Source organism: Geotrypetes seraphini, chromosome 3 (genome assembly GCF_902459505.1).
Source record: "Geotrypetes seraphini chromosome 3, aGeoSer1.1, whole genome shotgun sequence".
Lineage (NCBI taxonomy): Eukaryota > Metazoa > Chordata > Amphibia > Gymnophiona > Dermophiidae > Geotrypetes > Geotrypetes seraphini.
Window position 1 is genome coordinate 67,973,280 of NC_047086.1, and position 14,068 is coordinate 67,987,347.

Below are 14,068 nucleotides of genomic sequence, written 5' to 3' on the forward strand. Positions count from 1 at the left end.
GTGTTTGTAGGAGGATGTCATGGTCTACCAGGTTGAAGGCTGCAGAGAGGTCTAGTTGTATGAGCAGTAATTTTTTGCCTGTACAGAGGTGTTGTCTAGCAGTGTCCCTTAGTGTTCCAAGTAGGGTCTCAGTGCTGTAGTTGTTTCTGAAGCCAGACTGTGTGGGGTGGAGTAAGTTGTGGTTTTCTAGGTATGAGGTTATACGTATGCAACATCAGATGAGTGTTAGAACATCATTGCATAGGATGATTTGGACACATTTCAAAAGTAAAAACTAATTCCTTAGGTACAATGCATTTTTCACTAGTAAATTACAATCCTTTGCTTCCAAACTCTTACAGTTTACAATATATTAAAATTTGATATACCACCTTACCCCAAAGGAAACAGATGGTTTACAATTCATTAAAAAAAGACATTGGGGCCCATAATCAAAAAACATAAATGTCAAAAAAAGCATCCTAAATCAATACTTGGACGTCCTAATTGCCAGGAAGTCCAAGTGTTGATAATCAAAATTGTCTTTTTTTTTGTATGTCTAGCAAGGTGTTCCAGCCTCTGTATCTTCAGAGCACTAGAAGGGTGTGGTGGAAGCATGTTATGGGCGTGCTTTGGGCAGTGTCAAGGGCAGGTTAGACATGAACATCTTGCAGTGATAACATTTTGCAAGACATCCTGGACAGAATTTATACTTATACAGAACTTATACCCTGTTTCAGAAGGGTCTAGGTGCTACAAAGGTGCCCAAACTGACCAGAGGACCACTGCATGCATCAAAGTAAGACACCCCCACACTCCCCCAGTGCTCACTGACCCCCTTCCACCACACAGCAGCATCTGGTATGGGCCATCCTAGTAGAACTGCACACAGGTGTCTTAAGTAGCCTAGTGGGTGGGCTAGTGAGCCATAGAGAGAAGGACCCAGGCCCATAAACCAATCTACCTACTACATTTATGGTGGAAAATGTGTGCCCACCAAAAACTCCCAAATCCCTACTCTATTGCCACCTGCAGCCATAAGGGCTATTGGGGTTATATACAGGTGGGAATCGTGGGTTTTGGGGGGCTCACCATAACCTAAGGTGCCCCACTGCTCTGTTGCCTTGTCTGGGTGGCCAGTCCATTACGGGACTGGCCACTCCCACATCCAAATGATCTTGTTCTGGCCGTTTGAGACTTGGACGACATTTTGTTCGGAAATGTGGTATAAAGATAGACGTCCTGATGGTCTGGTGACACAATGGCATGGATGTCCAGATAGAAGATTCCCCCCCCAAAAAAAAAAAAAAAAAAATTTCTGGAAGTATGGTGGTTTGCCTTTCGAAAACGGGCATTTTCTTACTGCTGACTTTGGACGTCCAGCACCATGTCCAAATTGGACTTGGATGTATTTTTCAAAATGCCCTTCCACATCTTTAGTTAAAATAGTAAAGAATGCCATTACAAGGTAGAAAAAAACAGCAAGTAAAGCAGACATCCATCTCTGTGTTCATTCTTGTGCACTAATAAATCTTCCACTCCTCACTGTGCTCTATATTAAAGCAATGCCAAAATAATAGGTCTTTAATAACCTTTTAAATTTCTTCACGGATGTCTCTGCCCTGATAGCCTTAGGCAAATGATTCCTTAATAAAGGGGCTATCCAAGCAAAAGTAACAGCCTGAGTTAATGCCTGACACACACTCAACCATTTGATGGTCCAGCGAAGATCTCAGACTTCTTAAAGGAACATATGGAACTATCAGGCTATATAAATAGCTTGGGACCTTACTATAAAATGCTTTTTGTGCTAACACCACAATTTTAAACTAACTCTATAAAAACTGGCAACCAATGAAAAAACTATGCATACCTTATTGAAAAGGGAAGCAAAATAACCTAGGAAATTATACTGTATTGTATATTTCATAAAAACATGACGGCAGATAAAAGCAAAATGGCCCATCTATAGCATCTACTATCACTTCCTCTCTCTAAGCGACCCACATGCCTGTCTCATGCCTTATTGAATTCAGATACAGTGCTTGTCTTCACCACCTCCACTAGGAGGTTATTTCATGCATTTTCCAACTGCTCCGTAAAAAAGTATTTCCTTAAATTACTCCTGAACCTATAACCTCTTAACTTCATCTTATTTCTTCTCATTCTGAAGTTTTGAGGAGAAGTGGCATAATATGATCATATTTGCTGATACCCTCTAACATCCTCAAAGCAGAATTCTGAATCATTTGTAAACATTTGAAATTACCATGAGTTACACCAATATAAACCACATTTCTGTAATCTAAACAAGTGATAACCACAGTATGTATCAATTGATGCAAAGAAAAATCATCAAATAAGTGTTTAATGGACCTTACCTGTCTAAGGGGCTCATAATAATAATTTAAAAAAAAAGTTCAAAAAGTAGCCTAAATCAAAAAGCCAGATGTATCTAAAACCAGCTTAGGCCTTTACCCTTCATCTAAATGCCTAAAGTGAAAAGAGGTGTTTTTAGAGGAGGGGAAAAGGCGGGAGGTGGTCTGACCTAGACTTAGTCGTACAGCAAGTATAACTCAAAACTTTAGCAGGTTGACCAGTCAGAACTCATACATTTTGAATTAGACCAAGTCAAAACAGGTATAAGTTTCAAATAGGGGCCATTGAGCTGATCGCGGCTGCTGCAATCAGCTCAGCAGCCCCGGCAACCTGCCCACCCCCCACCGCAATGATCACGGCATGAGAGATGCTTTTTCTCCCCTGCTGTGATCGCGATCCCACCCCCCCTCGAACTGCCGCGAATTGCAGCAGGAGAGATGCCCATTTTGGATGTTTTTTTGAGAATGGACATTTTCCCTGCTGCTACTTTCAGCATTTAGGGCCTTAGGCCAAAAGGGGACATAGATGTGGGTTTTTTTTTTATTATGCCCCTCCATGTGTGCAATAACTCTGTTTTACCAAAACTGAATCATGCTCTGCAAAAGATGATTTATGATCAACAACAATTCCTAAATAATGGAAGCTATTAACTATCTGGGTAGGGTCCCCGTTAAAAGAAGGCATTAAGGCCCCCTTTTATCAAACCACATTATGGGTTTTTTATCACTGGCTGCTGCAGTAAAAGCTCCGACACTCATAGAATTCCTAACGTGGCTTGGTGTTTAACTTTAGGCAATATATAGAGATTATCCCCTTATTGTCAATCATCAGAAGTCTAGGGTCTCGAAGGTCTATTCTTCTTCCCACTTAGTCTGCAGTGGGAATTTCTATTCACCACCTAGCCTAAATATGCCCTTTAATTCTGCTAGCCAGAACTCTTCAAGTCTGCTAGGGACTAAAACCTTCCCAGCATTACCAAGGGTAAACAGTAGTGCAGCCCAATTCATCAATTTGAATTGATTAACTTTGGTGAATCGATTTGAATTTATTTGTTGTCTGAGAAAATCGGACTCACCAATTCAGCGACCAAAAACTAATACACATACACCCACACACCTGACCCCACCCCCTTGTGAGACCTGACATACCTCCGAGGCCTCTTACAGCAACAGGGACAGCGGTGTTGGACGATCAGTAGTGGCATCATTCTGAATGGGCCACTCGCAGCCTGCCCCACAGGGGCCTTCCCTCTACTACATCACTGATGATGTGGCAGAGGGAAGCCCTAGCGGGGCAGGCTACAAGTAGCCCTTTCAGAAAGATGATGCTGTGGATCAGCTACCGCTGCTATTTTAGGAGGCCTCGGAGGTAGGTTAGGTCTCACGGTAGGAGAGTCAGTGGGGTGCTGCGGCACATAAAGATGGAAGGGATGGAAAACTACTGCACAGGGGGATGGGAGGGTGACAGGGATGGATATTTACTCATGAACCTGAAGCTTTGCTAAATTTTACTTTGTTTAGCATGCTACGAATTAAGCCGGTACTTCCCGCTGTCTTACTAAGAGGAAAGTGGCTGCGATGCCGGCTGTGAACAGCCACTTTCCTCTTAGTAAGACAGCGGGAAGTACCGGCTTAATTCGTAGCGTGCTAAACAAAGTAAAATTTAGCAAAGCTTCAGGTTCGTGAGTAAATATTCACTATCTTTTTAACATTATTGAATGTATGTTTAAAAAAATTTTAGTATTACCAAGAAAGGTGCGTTGTCAAGGGGTATTATTTTAGGACATCTGCACTAAGGGATTTTTAAAGTTACTATATCATGATGTGCTTGAAATTAAGACCGCTATTTGTTCTCTTTATAGAAATGCTGTGTAATATTTGCTGTTCTGAAGAAGCCCTTAGTTAATTCACAGGGCGAAACGGAGATCTGCCATCTCGGGTGTGGGCGTCAGTCGGCTCTCGATTTTGAGCTAAGTACCACACGTTCACAGCAATACCAGTATATAAAAAAATAATTGAATATTACTGTAAAGAGAGTATTTGAATGAAAGCACATTCACAAATATAATAAAATATAATGAAATATGTGAGAAAATAAAAATAATAATAAAAATTTAGGCTCACAGAGAAAATAAGATTATACTCGATGATGGCCCTGACAGTGTATTAACAACCATGACTAGCTCTGGTAGTTAAACGCGGGCTCTTGAGAATTCTAGTCTTCGTCTCTGAAAGTGAGCTGATAAGATTTCTTAGTTCTAGTGTTGGTCTAACATGGTGTTAGAGTACTAATTAAACCCGCCAGGATGTTTGAAAAAAAGACACCCAATTGGGCAGGAAAAGCGAATTAAATTGAATTGAAAAATCAATTCATTAGGCCAAATCGAATCGAACCAAATCAAAGAAACTTTCCCTGAATCGGGCAGCACTAGTAAACAGTTGTCTATAGTTCATAGGAGAAAATAAAGCATCAGAAGGAGAGATTTTCCTTTCCTTTATGCCATCTTCTAGTTTCAGGATATCACATGTAAGATATAACTATATACTTCAGTTAACACTTAGGTAGCGAAACTCAATATATACAGTACATCATGGATCTCAGGAAGATCAGTACTAGCCCATTAAAAGCAGTTCTACATGAAAACCTTTACACATTATTTAATCAAGCAAAGATCATTAAGATGTTGCTAGTAGTGCTACTGACAAATAAATGGAGATGGTTTATTTCAGTGTTTCTCAACTCTTGCCAGTCAGGTTTTCAGGATATCCATAATGAATATGCATGAAATAAATTTTGCATATAATAGAACATAAGAACATAAAAATTGCCATCTCCGGATCAGACCCTGGGTCCATCAAGTCCGGTGATCCGCACACGTGGAGGCCCCGCCAGGTGTACCCTGGCATAGTTTTAGTGTCCATATCACTGTATCCTTCTCAAGGGAGATATGCATCTAATTTACCCTTACCCGTATCACTCTATGCCACTCTTAAAGAGATGTGCATCTAGTTTACCCTTAAATCCTAGAATGGTGGATTCTGCAATTACTTCCTCTGGGAGAGCATTCCAGGTGTCCACCACTCGCTGCGTGAAACAGACCTTCCTGATATTCGTCCTGGACCTGTCCCCCCTCAGCTTCAGTCTATGTCCTCTTGTCCGTGTCACATTGTAAATAACTGCTTTCCCTGCTCCATTTTGTCGAATCCTTTCAGTATTTTGAAGGTCTCGATCAGATCCCCTCGCAGTCTCCTCTTCTCAAGGGAGAACAACCCCAGTCTCCTAAGTCGTTCCTCGTAGTCCAGTTTCTCCATACCTTTCACTAGCTTCGTTGCTCGTCTCTTCACCCTCTCTAGCAGTTTTATATCCTTCTTTAGGTATGGAGACCAATGCTGGACGCAGTATTCCAAGTGTGGTCTGACCATGGCTCTGTAGAGCAGTATTATAACTTTCCATGATCTACTCGTAATTCCATTCTTTATCATGCCTAGCATTCTATTTGCTTTCTTCGCCGCCGCCGCACATTGCGCCAACGGTTTCAGGGTCTTGTCTATCAGTACACCCAGGTCCTTTTCCTGTTCGGTCTTTCCCAGAGTTACACCTGACATACTATACTTGTGATCTTTATTTTTTCTGCCTAAATGCATCACTTTGCATTTTTCCACATTAAAATTCATCTGCCATTTATCTGCCCACTTCTCCAATTGATTCAAGACGCTCTGTAGTTCCTCGCTGTCCTTCTGCGATCTGATTGCCCGGCATAGCTTTGTGTCATCTGCAAACTTGATGATTTCACTGGATGTTCCTTCTTCCAGGTCATTTATGAAAATATTAAATAAGATGGGTCCAAGTACTGAGCCCTGGGGTACACCGCTAGTCACTTTTTTCCATTCTGAGAACTTCCCGTTTATGTCCACTCTCTGTTTTCTATTCTCTAGCCATTTGCCTGTCCATCTTAGTACAGTCAAACCTCGGTTTACGAGTGCACCGGTTTGCGAGTGCTTTGCAAGACGAACAAAACATTCGCAAAATCGGCACCTCAGAAACCATGTTTGATTCAGTTTACGAGCACCTCCCCCCCCCCGGCGATCCGGCATCCCCCACAGCGATCCGGCATCCCCCCCCCCCCCCGCTCGCGATGTCCCCCCCCCTGAGCACCGCAACGACATCGCTTACCCCAATTGGGCACCGGCACCAGCACCAATGCACAGGAAGCGCTGGTGCCCGAAGATCCTCCCTCTTCTGGCCTGGGCTGGGCTGGGCGGTGCGACGGAGATCCTCCCTCTTCCCTGTGCTGGGCTGGACTGGGCTTTGAGCATTTGCGCATGCTCAAAGCCTTCTGGTCTCGCTCTCTTCGAGATTCTCAGATTCCGAATCTCAGAGAGAGCGAAACAGAAGGCTTTGAGCATGCGCAAATACTCAAGGCCAGTCCAGCCCAGCACAGGGAAGAGGGAGGATCTCCGTCGCACCACCCAGCCCAGCCCAGGCCAGAAGAGGGAAGATCTTCGGGCACCGGCACCTCCTGTGCATTGGTGCTGGTGCCGGTGCCCAATTGGGGTAAGGGATGTCGTTGCGGTGCTCGGGGGGGGGGATGTAGGATCGCGGGGGATGGGGGCGACGCGAGTGGAAGGAGGATGCCGGTTCGCAGGGGGGATGCCGGATCGTGGGGGGGATATGGAGCAGCATCGGTGGCCTCAAGGGGGAGGGGATGGAGCAGCGCCGGTAGTCTCGGGGGGAGGGGAGGAGGAAGTGGAACAAATCAAAGCAAATTTCCCTTACTTCCTATTGCGAAACTCGCTTTGATATACGAGCAATTTGGTTTACGAGCATACTTCTGGAATGAATTATGCTCGTAAACCAAGGTTCCACTGTATATCTCCCTCTATTCTATGGCCTTGTAATTTCCTGAGAAGTCTTACATGTGGAACCTTGTCAAACGCTTTCTGAAAGTCCAAGTATACAATATCCACCGGTTCTCCACTATCAATTTGTCTGTTCACTGTCTCAAAAAATTGAAGTAGGTTTGTCAAACATGATTTCCCTTTCCTGAACCCATGTTGACTGGCTCTCATCAGGTCGTGTGTGTCTAGGTGCCGGAATATGCGATCTTTGATCCGCACCTCAACCATCTTTCCAGGGACAGACGTGAGACAGTGACTCATAGGTCTGTAGTTGCCTGGCACTCCTCTCGATCCTTTTTTAAATATCGGTGTGACGTTCATTATCTTCCAGTCGTCCGGTATCTGTCCTGTTTTGATTGACAGGTTGGCAAGTTTTTGCAATAGTTCTCTGATTTCAAATTTCAGTTCTTTTAGGACTCCCGGATGAATTCTGTCCGGTCCAAGAGATTTATCACTTTTAAGTTTGTCGATCTGATGGTAAATCTTGTCCAAGTCCACTTCTATTATGGTGAGGTTGTCCTGTATGACTCCCTTGAACACTTTCACTGTGTCAGGTATTGTTGCGGTGTCTTCCTTTGTAAAGACAGACGCAAAGAAGGAATTCAGTCTGTCTGTAATTTGTTTGTCATCCTTAACGCACCCTTTTCCTCCCAGGTCATCTAGCGGTCCCACCGCCTCCCATGCGGGTTTTTTCCCTTTTACGTATCTAAAAAAGGGCTTGAAATTTTTGGCCTCTCGCACTATTTTCTCCTCATAGACCTTTTTGCAACCCTCACCGCCTTGTGACATTTTTTCTGATCATCTCTATGTTTGTTCTAAGCTTCAGATGTTTTCGTGCATTTCCACATCTTAAATAATAATAATAATAACTTTATTCTTCTATACCGCCACAATCTTGCGACTTCTAGGCGGTTTACAATCAAGAGTGCTGGACATTCAGCGAAATACAATAAGTAGATTTTCAGAGGAAATACAGAGATCAGAGATCTAAGGAGGCAATAGTATAGAAATACAATTTGCTGAGCGAAAATGTAATATGTACATTTTAGTAGGTAATGTTGGGGATAAATAGCAACGTAAAGTTACGATAAGATGAAGATAACAGATTATATTTATAACAGTGCTGTAAGTTCAGGTGGAATAGGGAGGGGGGAGGGAGAGGGAGAGTGGGTCAATTGTTTAGGTATTTCTGGAACAGGTATGTTTTTAGGAGTCCTTCTTTTCATTTATGACTTCCTTCACCTCTTTGGTAAACCACACTGGCTCTGTGTTGACTTTGGTTTTCTTTACTTTGGACATCCGCGGAATGTAGAGGCTTTGTGCTTTCATGATAGTATTTTTCAGTAGGGACCATGCCTGTTCCACCGTTATGACTTTGCCCATATTTTTCTTGATCTGTTTTTTCACCATGGCTCTCATGCTGTCGTATCTTCCCTTTTTAAAGTTTAAAGTCGTGGTTGAGGTTTTGGTACCTTTCCCTTTCCCATCATCAAGTTTGAAGTTGATCATGTTGTGATTGCTCGTCCCCAGTGGGACCGTGACTTCTATTTCCTTTGCCGGACCCATAATGCCATTTAGGACCAAGTCCAAGGTGACGTTTCCTCTCGTCGGCTCTACTAGGGAAGCAATCCCCTAGCACTTCCAGGAACTTTGCCTCCTTGCCACAGTTGGAGGTTCCCAGGTCCCAGTCTATCCCCGGGAAATTGAAATCCCCCAAGATTATGACATTACCTGTCTTACATTCTTGTTTAATTTCTTCTATCATTTCCGAGTCTGTCTCCTCCCTCTGTCCCGGTGGTCGGTAGTAAAGGCCAATCTTTATGTCAGCGTCATGTCTGGGAATCCTGATCCAGAGGGATTCCAGCTTCTCTTTCTCTTCCGCCATAGTCTCTTTCACGGATTCTAATCCTTCCCGAGCATATAGGGCAATACCTCACCTTTCTACCCCACTCTATCTTTTATGTACAGTTTGTATCCCTGTAGTACTGTGTCCCATTTGTTTTCGTTATTCCACCATGTTTCTGTTATGCCAATAATTTCCAGTTCGTTGTTTTTTGCTATTGCTTCTAACTCTCCCATTTTGTTTCCCAAACTTCTAGCATTCGTATACATACATTTGAGTTCCTTTTGTGTTACCTTCTTAGACTTTTTAAGCTTAGCAGTATCAGAGAATAGTTAAACTCTGGAATGCGTTGCCAGAGGATGTGGTAAGAGCAGATAGCGTAGCTAGTTTTAAGAAAGGTTTGGACAAGTTCTTGGAGGAAAAGTCCATAGTTTGTTATTGAAAAAGACATGGGGAAAGCCACGGCTTGCCCTGTATTGGCCAAAACCCAATATTGCTACTCCTTGGGTTTTGGCCAGGTACTAGTGACCTGGATTGGCCAGCGTGAGAACGGGCTACTGGGCTTGATTGACCATTGGTCTGACTCAGTAAGGCTATTCTTATGTTCTTATGATATCCTTTTTCACTCAGCTTTTTTGAGCCCACAGCTTCTATAGAACAGTTTATTTCTGACTGGCATTTTTATCCATGTATCATTACCATAGGACTTCATAGGGACCCCTGAAGAAGACATTCTGTCAAAACACGGACCATGTTGGATCCAGGGTCCAAAGCTTTTCAGCGGACTACGTCCTAGAGGTTTTTATATGGTTTGCAAAGTTTTAATATTATTTTAATATTAATAAAGTCCATCTCAGGAACATTATTTCTCCACATTGTTTTTTTGTTTCTTCTTATGATATCCTGAAAACCTGAATGGCACAGGATCACCCCTATCACCCACACTATTCAATATATACATAGCCTCCCTCAGCTACTACCTAGATAATCATGGCATAAGTTCATACAGCTACGCAAATGACATCACTATTCTCCTGCCCTTCGACCAACCAGAACCCGTCATGACTAGCATAATACACAAAACTCTAAAATCAGTTGAAATTTGGATGACAGAGCACAAATTAAAACTTAACTCTGACAAAACAAATTTCATCCTACTAGAAAACAATAAAACTCCAACATTAACTAATCTTGTAATAAACTCGATCTCATACCCAATAAAACCTATACTAAAATTGCTAGGAATCACAATTGACAGAAGCTGCACCATGCAACCCAAAATTAACAAAATAATAAAGGCATCGTTCATGACCATGAGAAATCTAAGAAAAATCCAAACATTCTTTGAAAAGAAGCAATTCCTATTATTGGTACAATCTCTTATCCTTGGGATGATAGACTACTGCAACATACTATACCTACCTTGTCCCGCGACCATGATGAACAATTGCAGACAATACAGAATACAGCCCTGAGATTTGTATATTACCTAAAAAAATATGACCATATCACAGAGGCATACCATGACTCGCACTGGCTTTCAATAGAAGCGAGAGTACACTTCAAATTCTACTGCTTACTTTACAAGGCTCTCAATGGAGAGGGCCCAACCTACTGGAATAGCCGACTAAATCAATCCTCCTCAATCAAACACAGAAGATCCCACTCACTTTTCTCTCACCCATCATCCAAAGATGTCAAACGAAAAAAACTTTATGACAACCTAATAGCCTCCAAAGCAGCTAAACTGGACAGACAAATCACTACTCTCTTATCTTCGACTTCAGACTACAAAGCCTTCAGGAGAGATATTAAAACCATACTCTTCAAAAAACACATAAAACCTATCCAGCACAACCAATCCCAATCAAATATCTAACACTCTATTTATCCTTAGATCTCTCTAATACTCTTTTATCTATCAAACGTTATCTAAAACCCCTAATTTCACCCTATTCTTATCTCCTAAAGACCTCCCTTTGGTAACTCTTTATCCAATGTTTATTACCTTAAAAAATTCTCATTGCTTATTCTATTCCTTTTAATTTGAATGTAATTCTTGTTTTTAGTTTGAATGTAATCCGCCTTGAACCGCAAGGTAATGGCGGAATTCTAATCACTAATGTAATGTAATGTAATGTAATACTCCAGGACTGAGTTGAGAAACACTGGTTTATTTCATCTAGTTTTTCCAGTACTTGAAATAATCAGAATCCCTCCCAAAGTACATAATGGAAGCTACTATCGGTAATAGTGAGTTACACTAGCTTTGAGCAATAGTAAATATATTCAATTCTAGGGACTAACAAATGTAAACAAAATGCACAGATATCTAGTATATATAGGTCAAAATTGTAATAATACTTTCCAAATATGATATAATGCATCCCATAGCACAGAAGTTTTTCTTTATACATACCTCTGGTTCCGTCACAAGAAAGTCATACCCCCGTTTCTTTGTAAATGGAACATCCTGTAAATAAAAAATGATAACAATAGTTTAGGTACTTTTTTGGCCCTAATTAGTTTTAAAAAGAGGTCTAGCCCTGGATGTTCTGTAAAATGTGCTAAGCCAGCCCTAATCCCATCCAAAACATGCCCTCATAAAATTTAGGAGCACTGGAGACAAAACGACCAGAAAGACATCTAGAAAGTCAATTTCAAAAATGTCCACTTGGACATTTTGACTAGTAAGATGTCCAAGTGCTGATTTTGAGAATGAACCCCCTAGATACTAAAAAGCAGGCTGTAGATGAATTTTTCACTAATATCACTTTATAATTATATAAACACTGGAACTCACTAAAGCATCTTAAAGAAGAATGAAAGGCCATGGGAAGATATTTTTGATTTGTACAATTAAGTTCTGGAATCCATTGCTAGAGGAGGTGGTAAAAGTAAAACTGCGTTCATAAAAGGTTTGGCCAAGGTTTTTATTCACTGCAAATTTTCTGGGTTTCAATTTCTACAGTTTTGATCAGGTGATGGCATGTATAGAGCCAGTGGCTGCAGCTAAACCAGATAAAAATGACAACAGCAGTCAATAATTGCCATCCTATCTCTTCCTTCCTTTTCCCCAGCATCTAATTATTCTGCATCTGCTCTGTTTGATATTTAAATTGTAAGAGTCAGTCATGCACTTTGCAGACAATAAAATATAGCATGACATTCTAAATTCTCAGAAATGCAATTAGTTTTCTGTGCAGAAATAGCCCACCAGACCAGAAAATAAGGTAGAAGAGATGAATAAATGTATGTACAGTACTTTAATATTAAAAAAGTTGATTTCATATATTGCACACTGCATTTATCATGATGATGTTGGATTAAAGAAAAGGGGTAATTTTATAAGGCATCGTCTACATGCAAAGTATGTTTTACATGTGGAAAAGGTCTCATAAAACTGCACAGTGAAACGTGCTCACGATGGCACTTATTTATTTATTTTAAAAATGTCTATACCATTTAAATCTAAACGGTTTACATAATTTACATACATAATTTCAAACAAAAACATAATAAAATAAACATACAATCAGTCCTCAGAAATCATGACTACAAAATAATATAATAGCTTTGCATAATAAAAATCATGAATAGTTCACCAACACTGGCAGAGAGGAAAATTATTGGCTAGAGAAAGACATTTACAAATAACTGTGTCTTAAGTAATTTTCTGAACATGCCCCTTTCACAACAGTTTTGTAAATGATCCACCAGGGAGTTCCATATCTTAACTCCTGCGCAACAAAAAGTCATTTTCCTAGGGCTCCTTTTACGAAGGCACGTTAGGGCCTTAATGCGCGGAATAGCGTGCGCTAAATTGCCACGCACACTAGCCACTACTGCCTCTTTTTGAGCAGGCGGTAGATTTTCAGCTAGCGCATACTATAGAACACACTAATCCGGTGCATGCGCTAAAACGCATAGCGCACCTTTGTAAAGGGAGCCCCTAGTCTAAACAAGCCTTGAATTCATAGTCGTCTTCAGTAAAGCTAAATTCTCTGAGCGCAATGATCTTTTTGGTGTATAGCTAAATATATTATTTTTAAACAATTCTGGAATGTTTCCATACAAGAATTGATGACAAATTATTATTGCTTTATACTGTACTCCGAAGGCGACTGGTAGCCAATGCATATGGCATTGAAAACTGCACATGCAAATTTGGGTGTGTGCAGAATTTCCATGCGCAATTTGAATAACAAACTAATAAATAGCAATAACTGGGCGCTATCAACTAATTAGTGCAGGTCATTGGCTTCAATTAGGATTTGCACATGCATCTTGCTAAGTGCTATTCCTTAAAGATGAATGTGCAAATTTAATTCATAGCGCTCAGCACCCATATTTAGGCACCTTTTTCTTAATCTAGACCAAAATGTCTGAAGGCATTCCCGGGGACACAATTTTGGCAGAGAGGAGCAGATTTGCAATGTATGTGTGTATTTTATAGTACCACTGTATATATAGGCTGTTGCTCGAGCCACACTTCTCATTTAAAAATTTTCCACAAACCTTTATAATAAAAGAATTTCATAATGGAACTCGAGCGCTCACAGTTACAATGCCATTAATGTATTTCTAGGCATATAACTTTATTGTGAGCTATCATCGGTCCTTTTATTCTTTTATTATTATTAATTACTTAAAATTTGTTTTGTTTTATTTTAACTATTAACTGTAGCCATTTACTACAAAAATTTCCTTATATCATTATTGCATAGTATTCACAAGCTAAGTACTACTACAATAATGATGTAAGGAAATTTTTGTATTTATCTCAATAAGTATTATGCAGATCGGGATGGTGCGAACAAGTTTGAAAAGGGGGGATTTTTCTTGAAACAGCCAGAAGGCGAAACATGTCGAATGACAGGTCCCTTCCCCATGACATTATGAGACAGGACTGACTTAAGATAAGTCAATTAAGTTATATAATTTTTAAGAATTAAGATATTAAGATATA

The 14,068-nt window shown here is 40.8% G+C and overlaps 1 protein-coding gene across 4 annotated transcripts in view; it reads right to left on the bottom strand.

Annotated features, from left to right (window-relative positions):
• The window catches only part of MLIP (muscular LMNA interacting protein), a 163,924-nt gene that overhangs the window by 130,645 nt on the left and 19,211 nt on the right, over positions 1-14,068 (bottom strand). For all 4 annotated transcript variants that reach the window (XM_033939978.1, XM_033939975.1, XM_033939974.1 and 1 more), the window contains exon 2: positions 11,519-11,572. In XM_033939978.1, coding sequence (XP_033795869.1) covers positions 11,519-11,572 — 54 coding nt within the window. The remainder of the gene's footprint in view (positions 1-11,518; positions 11,573-14,068) is intronic.